Raw genomic sequence first — 27131 nt, 5'->3', positions numbered from 1 at the left:
GTTTTCAACCAAGGAAATACTGAAAACAAAGTTCTTTCTTGAACTGCAATAATTTTACCCATCTCTTTAGCTTCCTCTGCTCCTGAACACAATCTTCATTCTTAGCTTCACTTATAAATTCTCACCAGAGTCATTAGCACTACCTGCTACTGTTAGCATGCTACCATGGTTCAATAATATTTTCCAATCCTAAAAACTGGCAAGTTGGCCTAGAAAGCTAGCAAGGAAAAAAGAAGCTCTGGAAATTGTGCTTAGCAGAAATATGCAAACTTGTTCCAGTGTGAACAGGGCCTTGAGAAAAAAGGGGGAAGTAGTTATAGGCTTCAAAATGGATGGGGAGAATCTTTTGTGTAGAAGGACATGTATTAGTTTCAGGATAAGCCTAGTAAGGGAAGACGTGAAGAGAAAGGGATGGTTAAATTTTTTATACATTTCTACCATGTCATGCCCACAGTCCTATGTCCAGGCAGGGCTTTGCAAATTGTTAACTTACAGTATTCACTTCAGTTACTCAGTGCACTGTAGAAACAGTGTTGCTTAAAGCTCTGCATGTCCCAATTTCTCTGTGGAGGTATTTGATCCTTGCCACGCTGGCTCCTGGATGTATAAGCAAGCCATGCTATGCAAGCTGTGTGTCACTGTGTTGAGGCTTCCAGGTCTGAGGGCTTTGGCTTTGAGAGCCAGACAACAATCCTTCTTGGGAGGACTACGAGTACTAACACCTCGGAGTGGATTCACCCAGCTCCTCTCTGCGCTGGCTTTACAGCTTTGGTCTCACTGTCCCAAACTTTGGGAACACAAGCACCCACTCCCCTCTTACACAATATTCAGTGGGGATGTGGCAGTGCAAATATACAGAAAACAAAGCAGCAAAGCAGTTTGCAAAAAAAAAAAAAAAAAAAAAAAAAAAAGAGGTGAGTTACGATGAAACAAGGAAAAAATTAAGTATGCAGCTGGCACAAACCCACTGTTTATATACAATGAGTGTCATCCATACAAACAAGTATCAGGGCTATACTCTATTATTAAATACTTTGAAAGTCTGTCCACAGAAACCTGACATTTTTTGTTAAGGATGCTAACTTGCTCTGCCTACCAGCACAAATGCCAAAAAAACAAAGTAATGAGCTGTGTGACACATTAAGTGGAATTTAGCTCAAGCTTATAACACCTAAATTTATGTGTCTAAACTTAAGTATCTACGCATGAACTAGGAATCTAATTTTCCATTACAGTGTAGCTCAGAAAGTGATTCAACTCATTCAGAAGTGGACACCTATCGGTGTGTCGGCTAAATCGTGTTGTAATAACTCTAGCCATATTGACTGGGCTGCTCTTGACTATAAAGCAAAGAAAGATGCTTACCTCACCACAGACACCTCCATTTAGATACCTAAATTTAGTTGACATAAGCTGAATCCGTTTCTCACCTCACTCTCCTTATCAGTTACTTTTCTCGGCTGCCTACTTCACCTAGAACAACTTTCATCCTGAATAGCCAGTGTGCAATCATAATTCCCCTTGCACACATATTTGAAGTATCGAATTGCCGTGTTAAAAAGAAGTGCAGTTTTAGAACAGGCATTCACACCACAGATCATCTACGCGTGTAAGTTTTCCTAAACATACATAGGTTCATCCTCTAGAACAATCTAACATCCTGTAGTCCACTCACTTATGCACATTAATTCACGTTTAATGAAGATTACTTGCACTATGAAAGAACCATTGAAACTTCTGCATACATAACCAGAAAGTAGCTGGAATTCAAAATAAGTGGTTAGAATGAACGGACTGAGAACAATGGGAGTGATGTAGCAGGAGGTGAGGTAAGGTAACACGTATTGCCTTGGACATAGTATCAGAAGACCTTACTTGCTTATTTCCATTTATTTTTGGTACTGTTGTGTCCAATGACCTTGGTTAAAAATAGCAAAAGCAATTTTGTGTGCCAATACACAAACAGAGAAGGAGATATTTAGGTACAGACAAAGGATAGGCACCAATCTTTTCCATGATGTTCATTAATTAAAATGTTTTCTGTTTGGCATTTTTCCCTAATTCTATCTTGCTAATTAATTAGGCTAAACGCTATCAGTGCTGCTGTTGTAGAGCTCTTACAGTCTGCAAAAACTGTATATCATATTAAAATCATCAAGCTTTAAAACAGTGTTAAAGGAATCAAAAGAAGTGTCAATAATTTTTAAAAGGTAAAGTAAAAGAGGCAAAACAGTTGGATGCTAACTGCTCATATTACTCATATTTCAGAAGAATCCGAGATTCTTATGACAATGTTTGATCCTGAAGTAAAAGTAAGTTGTATTTTATTTAAAAATGTTTTTACCTGTTTATTATGGATACTTGAAACAGTACCTAGAAAAATGGAGACTGAAGATCAGCATAGGAATATGAAGGATAAAAATCGATTCCTTCAACTAGCAATGCAACTAAAAGATAGAGTTGAGCAAATGCAAAAATAAGGCATGCAGCAATGTAAAATATAAATGTATTTTGAGTTATAGATACTATAAAGGGATGTCTACGAACATTATTTTTGTTCTCCTTGATACATGCTCAAACATACATGTACCACAAAAGCATTTTACATTTTTCTAATCCAGTACTGAAAAATTCAAAATTATTATAATATGAAATATTATAACATCATAACTTACATAATCAAAAAAAAATGAGAAAGAATTGCCTGATATGGAAAATGATGAGGCATAAAAAGTAATGCTGTTTTATCAAGTAAATAATTGATGAAGTGTATGAAAAAATTGCCTATATTAAGCACAATAGATATTTCTCAAGATAGTAATTCTGTTTCTTTTCAGTGGATTGTCAACAAGTATGAAGATTTTTCTCTGTCATGTAACTATAATCAAAGCAAGAATCCTCTCTGCGCACTCAAAAGCTTGCAGAGGCACTTAACATTATATATGTGTATTTATAATTATAATAAATATGTAAATTTACATAAGCAGTTAAAATTATATACATTAATATATCATGCTCCAGAAGCAGATGCAAAATAACAGTCTCAAGAAAAAGCAACTGGCTTACAGGAAACAATTACCTAAATGTCAGTTCTTATGTTCTTAAGGCAGGGATGTCTTGAACCTTCAAATAATCTCCATACAATGATCTTAAAAAACCCCTACATAGATCAAAACTACAAACCAAACAGTTGGAAATGCTCAGTAGGAAGAGACATCTACCTTTCCAGCCTGAAGATAATTAATTCTGATGGGAATTACAATGTTTTTTCATATCTTTAAAATCATCACAGAAGCAGCCAATGGGTGTCAGGTCCATCTGGCTCCTTTCTCATGCAGTAAAGCCCATGGTTACTGCACTCAGATAAGTATCCTCTAAACCAAAAGTGACCCTAACAATAGCTTGTACAATTAACTGAACCTTTACCATGGCAAACTGTATACTACTTTTAGCTTTACATATAGAATTTATGATTGCAAACTTCACCTTGGATTAGAACTCCATTTTTAAGCAGAGAACTTGTATTGTGGAAGCTGAACAAGAAATTTCTGTCCTAGAAAATGTATCAGGTTTCTGGCAAAACCACTAAATTTTGACAACTGACAAGGGTTCCCAGAGAAGAAAACAGCATAAATCCCCATAGAAATAATGGAAACACAGAAAAGGCACCAAATACCATGATCTTTAAACAAGAAAACCAATTTCACTGACAAAACCAGAAAAATCAGCTAAAGGATGGATAAAAACTGAGGTTTGTCTCCCTCAGAGATGCTGATCAAAACTTAAGGTGTCTCAGAATTTGTGAGTCAAGCACTAAGATGATGATTTTAGATGTGTGTCCCCACCTCCGATCTGTAATTCTTCCGTACTGCTAGAGTAGAGTAAGTATGTTTGGGACCTCCTTTGGAAAGCTTGTATTCTTCACTTTAACTGCCATATGGTCCCCATGTGGTTAAATTATAACTCAAAATAAAAATATGTAACCAGTTTGGGGAAGCTTGAGAGATTACAGCACTGTCTTTAGGCCCTAAAACAGTTGATTGTACAGCCCCCCTTGCATAGAGGGGGCCAGACAAAAAAAATTGCTTCATGAGATTTAGTGGACTACACCTTGAGTCCAGAGATGAGACTCTTCTCAATGTGGGAGCCAAATAGTAGGTTTCAGTTTAGCAGTGACTATTCTGGCTATATTAACTTCTAAAATAACAACAACAATAAAACAATAGCTATAACAAAACATGCAAGTGAGGGAAGACAGCCGTACTGGGATGAAAAACATGTTTGTGCTAAGTCAATGCAATCTGTCTTCACATGCACATATCCTCCCATTTAGGCAGCAATTGTAGTCTTCAAACAAGTCAGCACACGGAAAAGCAGAGTTCAGAAAATGAGGTTATGGGTATGTTAAAGAATACTGATTTGAGAAACCTAAACCAGCATTTAAGAATGCAATATCCATTTGGTAGTTTTTTGTAAAGAGCACATTTCAGAAATGATTTCTCAGTCTCTAAAGAATTAAAAGTTCATGTTGAATATACAAATGTTATTGGGAGGATTCAGAGGAAAAAAAAATTATACTTCCTATAGCTTCTTTTTGAGAGAAAGTGATCTCAAGCTGGAAAAGGGTAGGGCAGAATGGTTCAGAAGGAACGGTCTTCACAGTTGTCTGTCTCAGGGTGTTCAGTAGGGTCAAGCTTGATGGCAGAGAAAATACTAAGGATATTGTCCTCTTATGGAGTCTGTGCATTTTCTTACTTGGACCCCTCTTAGATTCCTACTGTGATTTTCTGTGAAAGTAAAGGTGCGTTAAAAATAAAGTTGCATCATTTAACAGCTGATACTAAAATGGAGAGGGATCTTTGTGACAACTCTGATTACAGTCCAGCTTTGGAACATATGACTGAATACTTGGTTGGACTTCCTCACATTGACCCTCAGGTATCTTCAGTAATAGCATTTAAACCTAGTTAAACCAGCTTGTCTGATTCCTCTATACAGCTGTTGGTGAGAAATTCACAGGTTACTATTAATTTTGTTGATTTTAGACGAGGATATGGTAAATCACACCATAATAGTGCCTGCTTTCCTTTTCTGACTACAAATCCCTAGGTGATTTTCAGATGTAGACACCTACACTACAGATTTTTAAAATTGGGCAAGATCCATCTCTGCTACTTTGTCACTTGACTTGACAAACTACTTCTCAGATCATCTTTACATCGGTACTACTCTTTAATATCACTGGAGTTCACCAGATAAAATGGAAGTAAACAAACAGAGCCTTCTGTACAGATTGTTGGCATAGAATACCAAGTCACTGACATATTTCTGGAGAACAACAGACCAGAGAACTGAAATAGAACCTGGTTCCACCTTTCAACATGTGCAATGACTCGCATACAGCGCTTTGAAGAAAAAGTTTGACTATGGTACACTTAAAGAAAGGAGACATATTTGTGTCATTGTCAAGGAATGAGACTCTCGTCTCATCTGCAAAGTAGTACTCAGAATGTTTCCTCTTTAGAATTACTGACAATTCACACAAAGAATTATTTTAGAACTGTTCTTCACAGGTTTTATTTCTGCCAAACAGCTAGAGACACACTGCAGAAGGGCTATCACGAATAACCTAGAATGAATTATTTGTCTCCTTTTTTTGGCTGAAAGTGGAAAAAAGACCAAACCCATTAGCACAGAATTAACAACACTGGACATTAATATTAATGATGACAAAGTGTGAAACAGTAGAAAGCCACTCTGTAGTGTCCCTTTTGATGTGACAGCAAAACGAAGCAAATGGTAAGTCAGGCCATTTCGCTATTTATGACTGCAGATGGCACGAATGTTGCAAATTCAGCTTCAACAGTGGAACGCTCTGGGCTTGTGCCTATCAGTAGAACGTACGCGCATAACAGAGCTCAAAGAAGATTTTAACAACCACCTATGCAATTAAGAAAACATCACAAGTCATGGTTTAATCCCTCATGTAAGGCAGAGTGTATTTGACATAGCTGCATCCTCAATGGCAGCTGTACTGGAAATATGAGAAGTCAGAAAGAATTCTGGTGTGAGATTTGCACATATGGTCATCTTAGGCACATGGATACACATTGTAAAGCTGGAAACTGGAAGACAGTATGAAATGTCCTGATCAAACAAATGAACTTGATAACTGGGTGGTGGAAAGATGCCAGACCATATGCAGGATGTTGATAGCTTCTCTGCACTACACTTAATTCAGGAGTCCTCTGTATCCCAGTGCATATAAAAACTTAAAATGAACTGACAGATTTGTGACTGTATGGATCTACAAACTACTTCATTTTATAAGGTGAATACATTAGAACTGTGGCAACAATAAAGTGGCCCAGTCATTGCAGTGGACAGCTTCTGCCTTTTTAGATACATAAAAATCTCTGCCTATTTCAGCTGTATCTTAAATTTGTTCTTAAGAGTTAAATCTTTCTAACTTCTTAAGAAAAACAGAACATAATTTGTCTCATCATTCAGAACTTGCATGTCAAATTCTGAAAGTTTTTTTTTACTTTTTGTATTGGAGATCAGGAATGTATTTGCAATTATAACTAGAGCTAAATCCCCAAATATTTTTTTAATCTGAGCCACTGAATTTACTCAAATTCAAGTGTAATAAAAAATAGGCTTTCTTGAGTAAGTTCTACTTACAGGAAACATGCTTCAAATGCTAATATGTCAAAACAGCCTTATTTGCATAAATTATTATGTAGAAGTTCCTGTATTTTCTGAGAGGGTAACATTTTAGTTTGATTCTCCCTGTCTTTGGTATTTCTTATGGAGTATTTAAATTCACTTTCCACTTGAAAATATTCACATGCTACCATAAAGTGAACAAAAGTAAAATTTTTACACAGCTGGATAAGCAGCAGAATGTGACGGAAATATTCATAGCCAATACAGGAAAAGTTAATATAACAGAACATTGGTTAAATGTTCAGAAAATCTGAACAATTTCAGATTGTTCAACAGCCAACAATGTCTTGTTTAAATATTTTTCACTTTAACTAATTCTGGCTCTCTCAAAAACATATTATTTAAAATATACATGCCAATTCCATCCCATAATTCATAAATAAGTTGCATTTTGCTTATGAAACTTCTTGGTTTTGAGAACAAAAAATGTATTTATATTTGACTTGTATTAACTGCCATTACTAAACCCTCTGTTATTATCATGGTTTCTAAGATTCTACCAAAAAAAAATGCTGAGTAGAAATCACCATTTAGTACACAACTGTTTAGTGTATACCACTGCAAATGCAAAGATAATTCTTTAAAGACTATATATGAAAACTAGTAAGACATTCTGAATAATACAGCTCCAAGAAAGGAATGAATGTACCTAGCTGTTAAGTCCTTCCTCTTCCTAAATTCAGTACTATTTGGAATTCAAGTTTTATTGAAGCTTGACAGCAACAAAATAGATAACAAAAATGAGAAATACTGCTTAGGAGCATATTTTTCCTTGTAAAAAAATGAGCCAGAAACTTCTCTACACTTGTTTAGCAATGTAAATGTCACTTTGTTTCTCCAAGCTTTAAGCTGAGAATAGCTCCAGGGCTTACTTGTGATGCAGAAATGTCCCTGTAATCTACTTAGAAAACATGCAGAACGTTAATAGAAACTAGAGTCTTGGAACATAAACGTAGCATAAGAAAAATGATAATTACTCTGTGGTTTAACATTTAAAAAGAGAGCTAAGCATTGTACATCAGCATTTTTTTTTATATAAAACAAGTTGCAGCACATAGATGAGCAGGAAGTCATTCACTTTAGAAACACAAATAATTTTGACATTATCATGTACAATCTTTTACACAGAAAAGAGGGGAAAGAGGTAGAGCTAGAGATTGTTTGAAGGCACCTGTTACCAATCACTTCTTTTCAGTCCTGTCTTCCCAACCCCTGCAGATACCCCTTCCTTCCCCTCTCTCCCAACAAAGCAGTTTTCTCCTTTTATCCAGTAAGCTTCCACCCCTGATTAAACACGTACTGCCCTCCCCCTTATGACTCCAAAGCTTTTTACAAGCCTCTGAACTTCTCTCTACCTCTGTTTTTTTGCAGATGGCAGCTGTTGCTACTCTCCAGGTTCTTAAATCCAACACATTGTCTTTCTGTCCTAGGTTACTTCTAGTCAACCTTCTTCAGCATAACTTAATTATAGCTAAGGATAGTACTAGCCATACTTTAAAGCATGACTAATAATGAAATGCTGAAAACTCATCTGGAATCCTCAAGGTCATTGCTGAGATGGAACGAAACTGGCTGCAGAGAATTTAGCAGTGAGGGGCATTCCCCAAGGGAAATACAAAAGTCAGATAGATAAACATGACAATATAGGAGTAACTGGTCGAAGTAAGGTGAAGCACAGATACTTCAGGAGTCCTTGCTTCTCCTCAAAAGAACAAAAGAATAAAAGCACCTGTCTTCTTTCACTTTTGTGGGCCAGATAACAGGGTAATTATTGAGAAGTAACAAGGTCTTGTGCAGGATACTGATGTGAGATGAATATGTGCAAGCACAGAGACTACTAGATTCTCAAATCATTAGATTTAATTTTTAAGAGACTCACGGGACTTTGGAAAGTGGTCTTTTTCAGGAGACGTGGATTAAAAAATGTACATAAATGTAAATTCTCAGAATGATACAAAGTGAAAACATAATTTGTTTGTGAAACTACTTCCAAATTATAACCAGTTCATACAGAAGAAGATGACTTAGAGGAAAGAGTTAATTTGTGTGTAGTTAGGAAAAATAAACACTAAGGAGATTTTCTTTTTGAACTGAAACACATAAGGAAAGAAGAATGGCTGTAATTAAGACACTGCATTAGGACACATGAACTCTTAACCTCTACCACAAACTCTGGGGAGTTTGGGGCAAACCACCATTCCTTTCACTGTGGTTGTTCCTTCTGCAAAACAGGGGTAGCGATATTTCTGTTGCTTTAAGTTGTGAGGATAATATTTGTGAGGTGTTCAGTTACTGCAGTGAAGGCCAGAGAAATACTCAGTTACTAAACAGGATTATTTTCACATCTTGTTAAGAAACAGTGAAAAACTGGAAAGGGAGAAGAGATACATGGCAGCAAAAGAAAAACATTAGCTTTACTCATAAATGGTGAGTTATACATCAGATTTGGAAAGCTTCCAACCTGCCAATTGGAAAGTAAGTTCAACATAACAGTTACTCAGGCAATTAGCATTTTAATACTAACCTGGTAGATCCTTCTCAGCAAGAACAGCTCAGTAAGAGGTTTTTAATACTTCATTATGTCTTAAAAAGAATAGGAGCTTGCAATGACCAATCTAACTGAATTTTAACCCTGTCTAGCTGAAGATGCGTACCAATTGAGGTATACATATTCAGACAGATTTAGCGCTCGATTCAACAATTTACTGACATAAGCTAACTGGATTTAAGTAAACAAATAGCAATCAAACCCCATGTGCCTGTATCCATTTAAATGATTGATATCAAGTAAATTTATTTAAACTACTACTACTTGTTTTCTATTTTGTCCTACAGCAGATAGCCAGAGCCGGGTTTCTGGTTGCTAACTTCACTTGAAGAGCCTTGGCACAGTAACACATGAATGTGTCAATAAGGCAGGTGACCAGTTCAGCAAGTTTACATTCTATCACTTGTGTGCACAGCTGCTAATGTACCACAAGTGCACAGATGTGTAAAGGAGATAAAATATCAGTAGGTTTTCATATCTTTTTAACCAGCATATAATATTCATGTGCTGATAACTAATCATGTCTGCATAAACAATTGCGTTATAGGAAATTAGCAAGTATTATAAACAGCCTTCATTTGTACCGTTTATGTCATAAGTTTTACCCTTTTATTTCTTACTACAGTGTCACAATATTAGTTTTACTTTTATAGATCAAAAGTTACTGTATTGCCAGACTGCATTGCACACAGGTGACTTCAAGCAGTTTAAAAAAAAAAAAAAAGGTAGCGTAAATTAAGTTTAACTCCTTTATATTCATATAAACAGAAACTGATCTTAGCACTTAGAGGAATACCTATTTAAAGGCTTCTATTGGTGTCTCTTACACCACTGTCTCATTTTTGTTTCTTTTCATGCCTCCTAGAATATTTATATTTAAAACGTAAAAAGAACACATTTGCTATACTTGCTCTGTTTTTTTTCACCCCCAAACCCAACAGATTATGAACTACACATTAAAAATATAAACAACAGTGTTGATTTTTAAGATTTTAGAAGTCAGTTTCTGCACTCTGCACTTTGAATCAGAAACACTAAAATAAATAGATTTAATTGTGCACATTATTGGTTTTCTTTACTATGATATGTCTGCATCTTCAGTATCTGAAGAAATAGTACAATACCATACATCAAAGCATAGCAAATTTACAGCCTCTTAAATGCAACCTCAGAAAATGATTACTAAAACTTCTTGCCAAATATCTGAGTGCTGACAGACTGCCCTTCCAAGTTTTCATCTGAAGTTTGCAAGCCAATGGATAAAGTCTAAAATTGCACTTCTGATGTTCCAAAATACTAACAACTGCATTAAGCATGAAAGGCAATGGAAGCGCCAAGATCACAGAGCTCACAGTAAATATTTCTTTTAGTCAAAGGCTGACTGTTGGAAGAGAAGTTAAAAAAAAACAAAACCGCAGGTTAAAGGAATCACGGATCAAGAGCTACAGCTAAAAAGATTTAGTAGATTCATCCCATTTAACTTTAGCACTTAACAGAGAACTGCACTTCAGTGCCTTTAAGTTACAGTTTCCCATTACATGCACAAAAGGATAAAGTTTGGACACAGATAAAGGATGGCACAGAAGCTTGGTGTGCTACACTCCACAGTTATGGACACAAAATGCCCTCTTTTTCACAAGTAAGTAATACTCACATATAAATATTTTTACTTGCTCTTTTCCTTGCTGGACCCTTTCCAAAGGTGATTCAAACTGCTAACCTAACAGACAGCGATTCACTTTTGTGGTTTTCTTTTTTTGGTTAGGTTAGGTTTCTGTTTAGTAATCTGAATGGTCCCAGTGCAGCATCAGAGATGTGCCAGAGCTGGCGAAAGAGGAGGAGAGAGAAGGAGAATCAGGAGCAAAGATGTAAGGCATTGTTACTGTCATAGCTATTGGGTCAACTTGGGCATAATGTATCATTTCATCTTGATTTATGCTTTGACGGAACATCCTTCTTACTTGTGCTCCCCAGACTATTCAAAGACACTAGGGCAACGAGGGTCCACGTTTGGGAGTATAAGGTAAGTGCTGAAGTTAGAGTGGGAAGAATCAAGATCAGAAGGTTTTTTTTTTTTTCGTGTGGTCTGGTTATCCACAGTTAGAGGGTCAAAAGTGTAAAGTTCAGCTAATTAAAAAGAGAACATGGACTACAAATAATAATGCAAAAAAATTATCTGGATTTGACATATCCTTCTGTAAAAAAATGAACACTGTTTACTAGAAGGTTATTAATTATCCCATTGTTCCTCCAAACAATGTTTAATGCTATGCTGATGGATCTGGAAAAACAATTAAACCTCTGATTGGTTATCTAGACAAAACATATAAAATTTCTTAGTCTGAAATCAGCTCAAAAATTTGGCTGTACTACCTGTACTTGCTGTCATGCATTGAGGGGTTTGCAAATGGCATCACAGTTCTGCGTACCCCAGTTCCTTCTGATAGCTCAAAGGCGGCAGCAGCACTGTGAAGGCTTTATTATGAACCTCTAAGAACGTAATCTCAGCATGATCCTGGATACTGATCATTCAGGATAATCACATAGTTATAGAATGTTTTGGCTTGGTAGGGACCCCCAGAGGTCATCTAGTCCAACCCCCCTGCAGTGAGCAGGGACACCGCTAACTACATCAGGTTGCTCAGAGCCCCGTCCAACCTGAATGCCATTGAACTTCCTCTCAAATAGTGATGTTTGCAGTTATCCATATGAAGAAGACAAATTTTACTGTAGCAGCTGATTCTCAATGATCTAAATGAGAGGCTAGATTAAAAAGTTTTCCACGTTCATTTACTAATTAAGATTAAAAAAAAAAAGGAAATAACAGACCAAGAAACAATTAAGAATTTGGGCCAAGAATATAGCCTAAATAAAAGAAAGCTTCATTTTTTTTCTTCCTGTATGGGTGGATCCAAACTTTTTAGAATATGTGTAGTCAAATGACCAATTTTCACTTCAATTTCCCACAGCAAATAATCATCAAATTAGCTTAGTCTACATAATTTGAAATAATGAACTATTTTATTACATGAATAGTAATAGTGTCTTTTTTTCCTGTGATAAAAGAGCTCACATAAGAGCCCTATATGAATCTTCCAAGATTCAGAATTTTTTTTCTTCCAAAACTAAAACACATTAAAAGAGAAGATTAAGCATATGCTACTTTACTTAAAAAGTGTGTAAAATGCGGTCATTACCTCCAAAGCAAGCATTATGAATCCAACTGACATCACAAGTAGATAAAAATAAAAACCCCCAACCCCTCAAACTCTAACATTTCATTAAATAAAAAGAGTTAATATAGTCTGAGACCACACAGTCTGGAATAACCAAGTCAAAACCGAATACTTACTGAAACATGTTGCTGTAAGACAGCATTAACATTGTTTTGGCATTTTGCTTGTACTTTTAACATACCTAAACTTCAATTTATGTGAACTATGAATATCCTGAGCTTATCTATTCAAAAATTCTAATGTTTTTACTTGCAAACATGAGGGCAACAAAGTAATTCCTAATGAGACATGACAGCTTAGTATGTGCAATGACTAAACAAGACTGATAGTAATCATATTACATGATAGCATGTACAGAACATATACAAGCATAATTAATATTTTTTTCAAATTGCATATATCTGTATTTACAGATTGCATGCTACTTTTGTTTAAAAGCACATACCTTGTCTAAGCCCAAGATTAGAAAATTTTGATTGTCTTTTTCTATTAGCAGAGATATTTACTGTGAAATTGTGATGTTCTGCATACTTAGTCTGGAGAAGAGGAGGCTGAGGGGAGACCTTATCACCCTCTACAAATGCCTGAAAGGAGGCTGTAGCGAGGTCGGGGTTGGCCTCTTCTCCCTGGTAACAGGCGATAAGATGAGGGGAAATGGTCTGAAGTTGTGCCAGGGCAGGTTTACGTCGGACATCAGGAAAAACTTCTTCACTGAAAGGGTTGTCAGGCACTGGAATGGGCTGCCCAAGGAAGCAGTGGAGTCCCCCTCCCTGGAGGTATTTAAAAGACGGGTAGACAAGGTGCTTAGGGACATGGTTCGGTGCTGGGATGGCAGTGTTAGGTTAATGGTTGGACTTGATGATCTTAAAGGTCTTTTCCAACATGAACTATTCTATGATTTTATGATATTTAACTTTTTTATTAAGATGCCAAAAAAAATTAGTTGACTAATTCACTGTAAATTGTCCTATTCTGTAGAAAGACTTCAATACATGAGATGATTGCCTTTTAGAGAAATTCATAAACTGTGAAACTACTGGAAGAGGTCTACATTAAAAGTAAAAAAAAAAAAAGGCTGCATTAGGAATAAACAGAAATGGCAAAAATTAAACATACACATACACTTGTTATTTTCACACGTTTTCCTAAAACAACTTCAGCTTATTTTTTTATTTCTTAGGTGTTTTTTGTGCCTTGTATTGGCATTTAGTAATTTACTTCACCCAAACATGCAAATTCTAATGTTTCTTTTTCAGTATTTATATCCTTTTCTGCATAGGTGTCTTGAAAAAAAAACTTTATCACTGTTAGGTAAAACAATATACCTAATAAGGCCCATTTTTAACACATATAAAAAGAAATTTGACAAAACTGAATAATTTTGGAAATATCTGCTCAATTTCTTAACATCCAGGGCACAAGGAACAGTCAAGATGAAGTCTGTTTCAGACTCGAGTATCTATTTTCTTTTTTATAAAGCCTGCTTCACTCAGACTTGCTAGCATCATTGGCCACACAAAATTTTAAGTGGTGAAATGACACGAAGCAGCAAACTGCTGCGTGTAAGGAATAGTTTATGTGGGTAGTCATAGGGGCTAATGTTGTTTGGATGTAAACAATGTTGCATAGCTTTGAGGTAGAAATGTTATAGTTTTCTTACAAAACATTGTTAAATTTTACCTTTATTTATAATTTTCTACTTATTTTAATCAGCTGCAATGCATGTTGGTTGACATGACACTACTAAAACTAGGCACCCAAGGTGTAACTGCTTGAAAGCGTAACTACTTGAGAGCAGCACTACTTGGGAGAGAAGGAGTAGGAACAGGAAATTCAGAAAGACATGAATTTGAAACTAGCCTGCCAAGGGCCTATCATATTGAAAATTCAGAAAATTCACTATATGTTTATACAATTAAGTCATGTTTCCTCAGAGTATTTTTCATATCATTCATATAATTCAATAAAAATTCACCCTTTTTCAGATCTTTTGTGTATGGGATTCCTTCAGTAAACTTTATTTATTTCCATCCTTTGTTTCAGACATTTAATCTGCAGGAAGTATTTCTCATACTCGGTGTCATGTTAGCCTCTAACTAATCTAATCAAAAGATTGTTTAGAGAGAAATCTTGACAAAAGCCTTTTGGGAATCTCCATATAGTGCATTTACATCTAAACTACAAGATTTTGCATATGTATGTCAGAAGTACTATGACTCTTGTCTGAAGGAAACCTGGGTGACTACTGTCCTGTTTCCTCTCCCCAAATCCTATGTTGGAGTTGAAAAGAAACTCAGATGTGTGCACTGGAAATTGTGTAATGCTTTGTTCAGGTTTTTGGTCTGGATGACTGTTGGGGGTTGGACTAGATGACCTCTAGGGGTCCCTTCCAGCCCAAAACATTCTATGATTCTATGAAACAGGGAGAGATCCTGGGTCATGCTGTGGCACATGCAGGCGTTGCAGATTATGTGTATCAACTTCATCACCTTTATCTAAATACTTGTTAAATGCTTGCAAAGGCTAAACACAACACTACAGCACAGGAAAAGAAAGGACAGTGAGACTAAGTCAACAGAGAGAATTTATCAACTGAGAGTACAACTGAGAGCCTCCTGGGTGCCTGACAGACATGATTGCCTGTGTTTCTGAAAACACCACAGACAAACCCCCCAACAAATCAAACCAAATTAAACCAATCTTTTTCCATGGTTTAAGGCTGAGGAGACAAAAAATGCACTAATGGTAGTAATATTAAAACAGGAAGATTACCTCACGGTGATTTAGAAGTCTCTCCAAATCTGCTGCCATTTGATTCTTGACACGCAGCAAAGCTGTCTTTTCTTTATTTAAAAGACTGGTAGAAAGAGGATAGGAAATGCAGTAATAGCAACAGATAATCTCTTTTAATCTTGTATTCTGGCTGAAACATGCATTTTCTAAAGCTAAATACTGGCAACAATGAAAATCTGCCCAAATAATTGTATCAAATGATCCTTCTCTTATGTTTGAGCACTGGAATTTTTATAAATGGGCCTGAATGCACTGATACACACAAAATCTTATTTTACTCAAACAGAAATACTATTCAAAATCTTCATTAAATATGGGGCTTTTTTGATTCTCTGAAGGGTAATTTAAATTATCACAATCTTCTATTATTATCTTTTGGTTTCTTCTAGGCAGAATGAGCTCATTTTATAAGCAAAGACTCCTTATAGCTACACTTCTGTATCAAAGTGTGGATTTCTTTGTTGTATACATCAGTAGTAGCAGCACACACTGTTCTCTCAGTACCGCCTCTTTTGATACTACTGTACTTCAAATTCAACAAATTCTACTGTATCTAGAAAATAACACATACAAGGAAGAAAAACATCCAGGTCTCTCTTTTAGCTGTGTAGTTTCTGCAGAAATTGTGAATGTATTTTTGCCATTTTTTATTTTATATTTCAGGAGAATGCATGGGATCAGGTTTGTCCTGTGAGCCAAGTATGAAAACCGTTTTAACATGAAGGCATGCTTTTGTAGCACAATGTCAAGTTTAACTAATTGTCCTTTGTTTTCTTAGTTATAGAATATGAACATTCAAAATGTTTAGCATACTCATTCTGATCCTAGGCAGCAATTCTAATACAGTTAGAAGTATTTTCATATTTAGCCCCAACATCAGTTTCCAACAATAAACTTCAGACTAATGCATACATAATGCCAGTATATAATCTAGTTTGTTAAAATAAGCCACAGACATTGTCTTGGAACACCAATGTTATATATGCCATTATCATGACTTAACTAAATAGGTTGTACAGTATAAACTATAACATAAATCAACAACTATGCAAAACACAATTCTGCATATGGAGTGCAAATATGTAGTACTGAATACAGGTCAGGAGTTCAAAAGCAAATATATTAAAATTTTATAAATGGAATGGAACGATTACATATGTTGCAAACACAGATTATTTAATATTCCTAGTATTTAATCCAGAAATGATCAGAATCAGAAACAAAATAAATCAACCTTTTCTTTAATTGGCTGTGTATCATCTGCTTGTTTCAAATAAGCAACATCATCCCTTGCCCCAGAGATTTTCTGGCAGTTCCTTGCAAGCTCTGTACTGTAAATTATGACTGTCAATTCCTTCTAGGCATTCATTAATTCTCAGAAGAATTGTATGCTTTGGCCAAATTGCTTAGTTGTCTGAGTTATTTAAAAAGAAAGTAGTAACATTTATGAAAAACTACAAAGATATTTTAATATTTTCAAGAGTTTTTTCTGTGACATATTTAATCATGATGAAATTGCTGTACTTTTTTTTTTTCCTAGTTCATATGTTGTAACTTAGTGATATGTCAGGCTTTCTGGGATTTCTGTACTTCCTAACAGCATAAACCAATCATTTTAGAGAATGACTCACAAACTTATTAGAGAACCAACAATAAAGTTCCTTTATGCCTTAAATAATGTACTGAATAAGCATAAACATCAGTGTTCATGACTAAACCAGAAGTTCATGTTCAAGGTTCAGTTTCATCCACAGAACAGAACCTATTCTAGTTATGCTAGTTATACCTTCTGAAACAGTATGACACGACTGATCCATGTGGAGCAGTTCTAATTTTGTTTGTGGTCAAATACAGGAATTAGACTGCAACATCATTCAGTAGCACTTTATGTGTTTTCTGTCATACATATGAATATACAATTACCAAAGCACACACACACTTCAGATGTAGTAGTTTTGCAATAGTTATGTTTTTTCATCATTGCAGATAAAGGAAATAATTCATATACTTCTGAAAGAACACTGCAAAAGAGGCATAATACATTTAGAAGAGTGAGAAATCAGCATTACCAAACACAATGTTAATAAATTCATACCTGTAGTAACCAAATAAAGCAGAAATTCCTTCAAAAGTTCAATTTTAGGAGGAATACAGACCATTTCAGCCCCTATTATGGAAACGTTCTGAACAGCATCTTGGATATCAGCAGTCAAGGAGGTTCTAGCTTTAAACTGCCCTGTGCTTCCATCAAACAGTAGTTTAAACTAATCCAGTTTTAACTGGCAGTGTAACAAATCAGAGAGCAGCTTTACAGTTCACTTCAGCTGACCTAAGTGAAAACTGTTGCTAAAAGATCATCCTTCCCTAACCAAAATACTGGTAACCTGCTCTTTGCATTGGTACTAGAACATTTGTGACCACATGCGTAGGTCTGGATGGAAGATGGAGTCTTTTTAAAGGTTATTTTTCATGTGAATCACCAAAACAACTTGATTTACCATGTACAGCGGAAACTCACAGCCGAAGGTAAGGATGAGACTGTTCCATTTGGTGACAGAGTGCCTTAACTGTCTGGTTAAGATTCTGAAACCACGGTCTACGAAACTAGACAAACCAGCTTCTCCCACATGAGCTCAAGGGTTATAACTTTCATCTGAAGAGACAGGATCTTCTTGACCATCTTTAACTAATCATGCTTTTATGTTTTCATGATACAGACATGTATTAAAATACTACAGTACCAAACATTAAAAGAAATCTTCCAATGACTTGTTCTGGGGTGAAAACATGCAAACACTCGAGAGAAACAGACTGTGTTGAAATGATCTAATATCCCTGGAGTTACCGAACAGCACAAACAGCTGTTTTACACTGCAGGGCAAGTGTAGACCATGCTGTGCCCCACAGTCCTGGTCACTGACTGCTCCATCCTGAGTGTGGAGAAGGTGCCCTTTGCAACACATCATATAACTGTGGTCCCAAAAGTCCAGGTTGGACAATTAACTGAAAAGCAGTGCAGCTCCTGCTTTTCCTGTGTGCCTGGGTTTCCAGCAGAAACCAAAATATCTGGGAGGAGATTCAGTTTCATTCCCTCATGCTTTCAAAACCTAGCCAGGTATGAATCCAGGTACCAGGAATGCAGGACTTACCATGGAATACACTTGTCATACACATTGCTCATAGCAACCACTGGCTTGTTTTGTTTTGCTTCACTCAGGATCTAAAGGCAAGATAGCTTGGATATCCTAAGAAAGACATTTTTAGGTGACTTGATTTTTCTGGAGAATGGAGACTAACGTTTCCCAGTCTCAGACTTTTAAAGCCTTTTGAATATGGGCAATTAAATCACCTGTTAAATCTCTGGTCTAAATATACTAGCTACTATCCTGTTCAGAAGCTTCTGTTATTAGATATTCTGGATAGTATGCTAATGCTGAACACACCAATTAAACACGGTTTTATAGATTACTTGGTGTTATTATTACTTCTACTCAGTTTGAAAAAAATTAGACTTCTTTTTCAGTGAACTGTGTACCCCAAATGCTGTAAGAAATAAGGATTGTGCCTTTCTGTGAATTTCATGTTACAGCATGATGAAGTTGAAAACTGAAGTCCGATACAGAGTTATTTTTTTTTGCATTTTATGTTCATAAACAAAAATTACCATCAAAAAATTAAACATAGAAATAGTATACGTGACTGTTTTGTACATAAAACTGAATATATAAGCATATAGTACAGCTATCCCTTCTCTGCAAATTACAGAGGAATAGCTCAGAGCAGACAGCTAATTTTTAAAGTCTAAGTAAACTTTTCTTTTAAAATCATGTAGTTAGAGAGGGAGATATAAAAAATTATCCAAATAAAAGTTCCTTAGAGGAGAGAGAATACATGAAAAATTTGTGATCTCTTGTGCAGCTAAATAACCACAGATCAGATTTTTAAAGGCATTTAAGAGAGTATTGCTTAACGATTTTAATTGGAGTGCTTCAGGTCGCTTAAAAACTCATCCACATAGTGTCCAAATTGAAAATAAATTACTTTTTCAAATTGTAAAAAAAACAAAAAACCAAAAAACCAAACATAAACCACCATAACCCAAACAACTTTTAAAAAGTCATAATACAGATCAGAAAACGTTCATTTGTAGAAAAAAAAAATACTTCTACAGTTTTTGTTTGGAGCCTTTCTCAGGTAAACTGCAGTAGCATTGGAATAGATGACGCATATTTCACAGAATGGTAATGTTCTCATAAAAAGCTCATTGCCCATTCTGTGATGGGAAAAACTCAGCTAACACTGTATGCTGAGCTTTATAATGTTTGGATGGCAATTAGAGAACCCAAAATGTTTAGGTAAGAAACATTTCCGTACATAGCTTCCTAGTGAGCAAAAATCCTTGTACTGCTTCTAGATTTGCCATACAGTTAGGCTTTTGAGTGCTTTTGGGTAAGTGAACCACTTTTAAAACCAGCCATTGGCACCGAGAAATTTGAGTAACTGCATTTAAAATAAATACCCTCTCTTTATGAATAAAGTTCTGTTTAATGTCTCCAGTTATTTATAAACCTAGATGTTTTTAGCAGAAAATTATGTACTAAAACTACAATTACTTCACTACACACGTAAGAATGAAATTCAGAGATTTGTTTTCCCACAGCATGACATATTTACAAGGCATTTCTTTTCAAAAGAAGTGCTAAATGTGATGTTTTCCTTTCTGGTTAAAGTACTGTATGCTAGAGAGATTTCTTTGTAGTAGGAAGGAGTCATCCTCATACATACCACTGCTCTTACTAACCATTGCTATTTACTTTTATTAATGAGAACGTTATGTGGACTAACATAAATGAGAGGTTACTCAACAGATATTTTGAGATATGTGGACCACCTATAAATTAATTCACCCTGCAGATGCCCTGTCACTCAAGACGAGGGCTTTTGTATCCGAAGCGCATCTGCAGGTGCATGGCTCAGTGCACCAGCACACGAGGTGTCCTGCTCCCAGGGCCACCTCAGTTCTTGCCATGGCCAAGTGCCAGCACAGCCTGTGGCCTGCCTGGGAGAATTCTAAGGGAATGTGAAGGAGAGCAGTAGTGAACACACGTGTGGGGCAACATCCAACAGAGCTTCAATTACTGCTAAACAACCTCCTTTTATCTTTGAGTGGTAATACATTTGCACCTTCACACTTGAATCTAAGCAGTAATGTCACACACCTGTAATAACCTGGAGATGGGTCCCTAAGTCCTTCATGCAAATAACTAACAGCAATGACAGCTGCTCAGCTAAGAATTTACCCCAGCCACAACAGATCTTGCAGTTCTTAGTGAAGGTATGGCTAAAGATCCACAGAGCTGTGTGAAAGGTGTCCAGAACAGACACGCTTCTCAGCAAGCCACCAAAGTAGCTCCAGCTTTGGTGGAATATACTACTTCAAGGCCTTGCTTCAGTCTGATACCTGTTTTGACTATTCCTTTCTTTTCAAGGAGATGTTGGATGGGGCTTTGAGCAACCTAATTTAGTAGATGATGTCCTTACGCATGGCAGGGGGGTTGGAACTAGGTGATCTTTAAAGGTCCCTTTCAACCCAAACCATTCTATGATTCAGTTTGACAGCTGTTTTGAATAGCCCTTCCAAGTGAGGAAGACATTTTCATATGGAGGGTCTGAAACACAGCCTTAGATGTAGAGGTATGATGCTTAAGGATGAAGGCATGTGAGCTGCTCTGGTTAAAATGAACTTTGAAGACTGCATTGGAAGGAAACTTAGATGGATCTGCAGGACTTCTCAAAGAGTATTGTATCAAAATGATCTGTCTGAATCTGTCCCACTCCTCTTGTGGAAATAACTACTGTCAGAAATTACACTTCCATAGAATGATGCAGTGTGGAGAATCCTGGACACATCTGTTGCCTGTCAAGGGACCACATTATAAATCACTTTAGGCCATTTTGCAAAAAATCGGTAAAAATAATGGCACAAGGACACCCACAGCCAAAACTAAAGAGACTGCTGTCATAGATAGCCTTCCTCATGTGCTGATTTCATTCAAGACTGTCTATTTCATCACAGAATGAAAACCACATCCAACAGCAACCAACAACCTTCTTAATAGACAAGGAAATACAAAGTGCTGCAGGTTGCTGCAAAACATTTATAAGGTTGCAAGAAAGTACTGACTCATCATCCTGGGAAATCTGCTGGAACCTAACCACCCTAGGAGTACGTTCTAAAAAGATTATTGGCTGTCATCACTGTGCACAGAAGGCAATTACGGATTAAGTCTAAAAAAGTACATTCACTTGCAAGTTCATCCTTGCTGATCCCTCCCCACTCAAGTTAAGTGAGAGGTGATAGAGAACACTGGCACTGATAACACAGATTTGACTGCTCTACTTAGGGGATCCATGATTTACATAACGCAGAACCATCTCTTTTCATGAGCAGATGAGATAAAAACACAACATGAAAAGAACACTCCTCCACCATAGATTCTGCACACTAAACACGAAGGAAGGAAAAGCATGATCAAGCACAGGGTAGTTGTGAGGATAAAACTAAGTATTCTGTCTTGATTGTCAGGGTGCAGGCCTATCAACATTACACTAATTTGTCCACAATCTGGTACTCAAATATGAGATTTTTAAAAAAATATAAGAAAACCTCACTAGTATTTTTGAAGGTTTGTCTGAAACCAAGAATTTGAACATTATTTTTCTGTTAGCTGGTACTTGTGAAATGGCTTTCCAGAAATAAAACTAATGCATGTATCGTATGTAAAATTTAAAAAAAATAATGTACTTTGTGTAACTGTAGCAAAAATTAAACCTCAATTTAAAAAGGTTACTGCAGAGCACTGGAACAGGCTGCCCAGGGTGGTTGTGGAGTCTCCTTCTCTGGAGGTATTCAAGGCCCGCCTGGATGAAGTCCTGTGCAACCTGCTCTGGGTGACCCTGCTTTAGCAGGAGGGTTGGACTAGGTGATCTCCCAAGGTCCCTTCCAACCCTTGCCATTCTGTGATTCTGTGTGATTCTCTGTTTCTGTGAGAACTGCAATATTAACTATTAATTATAAGTAATGGTTGAAAAAAACATTTAATTTTGAAATAGCTTTACAAATATTAACTTTTTCCTTTAGGTCTGAGATACAGAGAAACCAGGCTTCATAAACTACATTTAGCGTTTTCACTATTACTTTTCTAATAGCACCAACATCAACTGCAGAATTTAGGGCCCTCCTTGAGGAGCACTAATTCTCTGAACTCATCTCAAAAATATTCTGCACACAAACCAACAAAATGCTGTTTAATGAACTAAGAAAGACGGATAGGAATACTGGTCTAAATCTTTTGAGCCGGCAGAGCTTCGCTTGGCATATATTTGGTAGGGATTATCATTAATTTACTTAAAACCCATTCTGATTCAGTTCCGAAATAGCTGGGAGTTAGACTGGGCCACAAAGTAATCTGAAGTCACCTAAAGGATATTTTAATTTAAAACTGTCATCAAGAGATTCCAAAAGGCTATCCTCATGACAAAATATTGCTGCAATGTAATGGTTCTCTGGTAAGAAATCCCTTCCTCTAACTTTCCTCTCACTTGTAGGAAAGTAAAGGACCAGCATTATCAATTGTATACCAGATTGTGATTTCTCCTGTACTCAAAGGAATATCAGCTAACAATTTAGAACATTTGTTTTAAATGTGTAGCTACGAATAGCAAAATTAGGGACTACTGATATGTACCAAAAGCCCTAAGATATTAGGCTGTTTCCAAGAACTTCACTGGCCTATGAAATGATAGCAAAGTCGAGGCAAAATCGTGATAAGGGAGTAATAGTTATTTTTAGTTTACAAGGAATATTGGAAACTACAGGAAAAAACTTCTTACCAAAACATTTGATGTGCAAAGTAAGTGTTACTTTTTTGCTACAAAACCATTAAGGATAAAAATACAATTTTGTCAGACCACACTTTCGTTTACAGAAACACAGAGTAGTGGTGAGCACACCCTAGCTCACCACAGTAGAGTATTGCTGGTATGCTTACCATGAATGCTTGCACTGTGGTGCAGATCCATTTTATTCCTTAACCTCAGGCACTTTAAGATGCCAAAAATTCCCTTTATAGTTAATGGAGAGTAACAGGCATCTCTAGCAAATGACTCACTCCATCCAAAATCTGAATTGCTTTTTTGGAGATGCCACTTCCTCCATGAACTACTAAGGAAAGCTGACATGACTAAGTTCCTAATTTAGGTGCCTTAATTTGTAGGCTAAATTTAGGAAGAATATCTGGGCATACAGATTATTTGTAATGAGCCATAAAAACTCAAGAGAATCAATGCTAATAATGCATTTAAGTTCTTACATATTTTAATTACGTGAAACATACACTTTCAGAAATGATCTCACCTATCTACCACCCTTTTTTCCTAGCTTTTGAGAGACTTTTGGACAACTATGTGACTAATGAAAAACATTTTCATGTTACTGTAATCTGAAAATTTAATTTGCTACTGACCAATTCTTTGACAATTTTATTCACATTTAGAAATTAAGATCCTGCATATATAGAGAGAGTTACGATTTTTAATCTCCTGGAAAAATACAATTTACCTTTGAAGTTTTTCTTATATCAAGTCTAGGAAAATATTAAAAACGCTGGATTCTAGAATAAAAGAAGATCTATTCTTACTGAATCAAAGTTAAGCCCAGTGAAAGATATCTTGTCAGGAAGTATGAATGAATATTTCAGTTTGTTTATAAATGTATTGATTTTTGTATAGATTTAATTGGATAATAAGCAAGGCATAATAAATACTATCCCAAACCATCAAAATGCTCTGAATAGTGATGTATGTAAGACAGTACATACGATAAAGTATTTAGCTATAGTGAGTCCTAATTTTTCTATTTTCATTGTTTAAACGAATTTGTTGGAAACTACCTGTATCATAATATCATCACATTAATGCTTCATAATTGTTACTGTATGCATTTCCAAAACCAAGATACCACATAAACACCTAACAGTTAAAATGTTAATTATTCTGTAGTGCAATGGCACACAGCTATCCACTTCCTTGAAAATCAAGGGGCAAATTATTTTGTAACAGCTTACTTGGGAACCAGATGTTAAACATAGTTTATAAAGCTATATGATGGTGGGAAGTTGCTCAGTGGTCAGCGAGTTCTGACAGCTGGATATAACAGCAAATCAGAGATTCTCCACTAGAGGAAGTCTGCTCGAGTTATGCCCAAAATACCCTTTACTGGTGGACTAGTCTATTATTTTAATCTGACTTTATTCCTTTATTTTTACTTTTGTACATCTGGTGCATGTCATTCTTTCCTTTTACTCTTCAGAACTTTCCTCTACTTTATGAGAGCTCTTCTCACTTTAAACCTGACCACCATTGCTGCTTTTCCAAACCTAAAGCCTCTTTTTCTGACAGTATGAGAGAAATCACAGATGTTAGAGTTCCAGTACAAAGACTGGACTTATTCAATGATGGCGTGTCAGCATCTCCTACTTTATGGCCAATAACATAATTATTTTCTAATGATAAACCCATAAGTAATTTTACTCTCAGTTTATAATAAAGAAAGTGATATTAATTACCTGACATCTTTTTCAAGTTGTGTAATATGTTCTCTCTGTAGACTTATTTGAGAATCTCTCTGTTGAACCGTTTCAATGAGGTATTTGTATGGCTGTTGTACTTGACTCAACAAAGAATTTGCTCTGTCAAGCTGCCAAAAAAGGAAGTATTACTATTATAAATGTTATAATTTATAAAGCACAATTACTTGATTATTATTGAATTATTACAGGATATTACTGATTACTACCAGTTGCACAGTAATACAAACCCCAAACCTGTTATTTCACAAAGAAAAACCAAACTACCCTCAAATTACTATCTAATATATTATCCTCACTTTTCTAATTGTATATTTTCACTGCAATCATGCTACTGTACTCTGCACGTCCCTAATCTGCATTTTCAAGAGTTTTAATGTAACATTGATGAAAAAATTAGTATAGACAAAGCCTCTGTTTGTTCACCTGATTGACCACAACTGACCTTTTTTTTTAAAACAGTATCTACTACAATGGAATTTTCAGCTCAGAAATTGAATGTAAATAAAAACACAGTAATAATGGAAGAAAAGTTCCCTTTCCTGTTCTTTATATGAACAGTGAAATCCAACAGGATGTTTATAAGAGTAGTATAAAATAACTGTCATACCCATAAGTAGGAAATAAACCTTTCTAGCTGTATTCCCTGAACAAATTAGGATCACTAGGTCTAAAAAGCTTGCATGATATGGCTTGTATCTTGAGCAATATAACAAGATCATCCACTAAAATATGTACAGAATTAAGATCACATATCAAGCACTTTCAGCAGCTGGAGTATATAAAAGTCAAGATTACCAACTAGATTCTTTAAGTAATAAATTAAAATCTTTTAAAGTTTATATCTAAACAGGCCTAATGGAACTCCCAGTATCAATACAGGCTGGGGGAAGAAAGGATCAGGAGCAGCCCTGCTGAGAGGGACTTGGGGGTGCTGGTGGATGAAAAGCTGGACATGAGCAGGCAATGTGCGCTGGCAGCCCAGAAGGCCAACCCTACCCTGGGCTGCATCGGGAGAAGCGTGGCCAGCAGGTCGAGGGAGGTGATTCTGCCCCTCTACTCTGCTCTGGTGAGGCCTCACCTGGAGTACTGCGTCCAGCTCTGGAGCCCTCAGCACAAGAAGAACATGGACCTGTTGGAGCAGGTCCAGAGGAGGGCCACAAAAATGATCCGAGGGCTGAAGCACTTCTATGAGGACAGGCTGAGGGAGTTGGGCTTGTTCAGCCTGGAGAAGAGAAGGCTGCAGGGAGACCTGATTGCAGCCTTTCAGTACCTACAGGGGGCCTATAGGAAAGGTGGGGAAAATCTTTTTAGTAGGGCCAGCTGTGACAGGACAAGGGGTAATGGTTTTAAACTAAACCAGGGTAGATTTAGACTAGATATAAGGAAGAAATTCTTTACAATGAGGGTGGTGAAACACTGGAACAGGTTGCCCAGAAAGGTAGTGGAGGCCCCATCCCTGGAAACATTCAAGGCCAGGTTGGACGGGGCTCTGAGCAACCTGATCTGGTTAGCGGTGTCCCTGCTCCTGCAGGGGGGTTGGACTAGATGACCTCTAGGGGTCCCTTCCAACCCAAAACATTCTATGATTCTATGAATTCAATGGAAAACGGTTAAGCATTCCGATTAGTTTACAAAATTTCTGAATGGACTGAAAAACTGCATTTGCCATATCACACACAGGAGCCAGCTGTCCTATTTTGTGTTGTTGCAGAAAACAGGGGAAAAAAACCCCCTCCTATAGACCTAGCCTATTTAATTACTATGTCAGGACTTTCCTAAAATCAGAGTTTTCTCCTATTCATAATTTTCAAATCATGTGACTGTTTCCTTCTTTCTCTGATTCCGTTATATTTTTATTGAAGTTTTAATTCTGCCCTTATACTCTGTCAAATGTGCAAAGAACTTACAATGTAAAGGTTCACATCTATTAAAACCAGATGTTGCTCACCTTACTGGAATTATTAAAAGGGGAGCTAACTCCACCTCATGTTTTAAAAAGTGAAATGAGAGACAATAACATTGCAGCTCTTCAATTTAATGTATATCCTTAAGTATTACTTAAATACATTAGTTCCTTCAGGAAATACCTATTTTAGTCCACAGTGAAATTCTAAGTTTATTGTAGAGAAGTAGAAAAAAAAAAAAGGCAGTCATCTTCCTGAAGAAACTAATTAT

The 27131-nt window shown here is 36.3% G+C and overlaps 1 protein-coding gene across 1 annotated transcript in view; it reads right to left on the bottom strand.

Moving 5' to 3' along the window:
• Positions 1-27131, bottom strand: part of PIBF1 (progesterone immunomodulatory binding factor 1) — a 117174-nt gene that overhangs the window by 4748 nt on the left and 85295 nt on the right. The window contains exons 15-16 of the mRNA XM_009636810.2: positions 24933-25063; positions 15286-15370 (exon numbers count right to left, since the gene is read on the bottom strand). Coding sequence (XP_009635105.1) covers positions 15286-15370; positions 24933-25063 — 216 coding nt within the window. The remainder of the gene's footprint in view (positions 1-15285; positions 15371-24932; positions 25064-27131) is intronic.

Source organism: Egretta garzetta, unplaced genomic scaffold (genome assembly GCF_000687185.1).
Source record: "Egretta garzetta isolate BGI_Z169 unplaced genomic scaffold, ASM68718v1 scaffold524, whole genome shotgun sequence".
Lineage (NCBI taxonomy): Eukaryota > Metazoa > Chordata > Aves > Pelecaniformes > Ardeidae > Egretta > Egretta garzetta.
The sequence above is the reverse complement of the archived record's forward strand: the minus strand, read 5'-3'. Positions and strand labels throughout refer to the sequence as shown.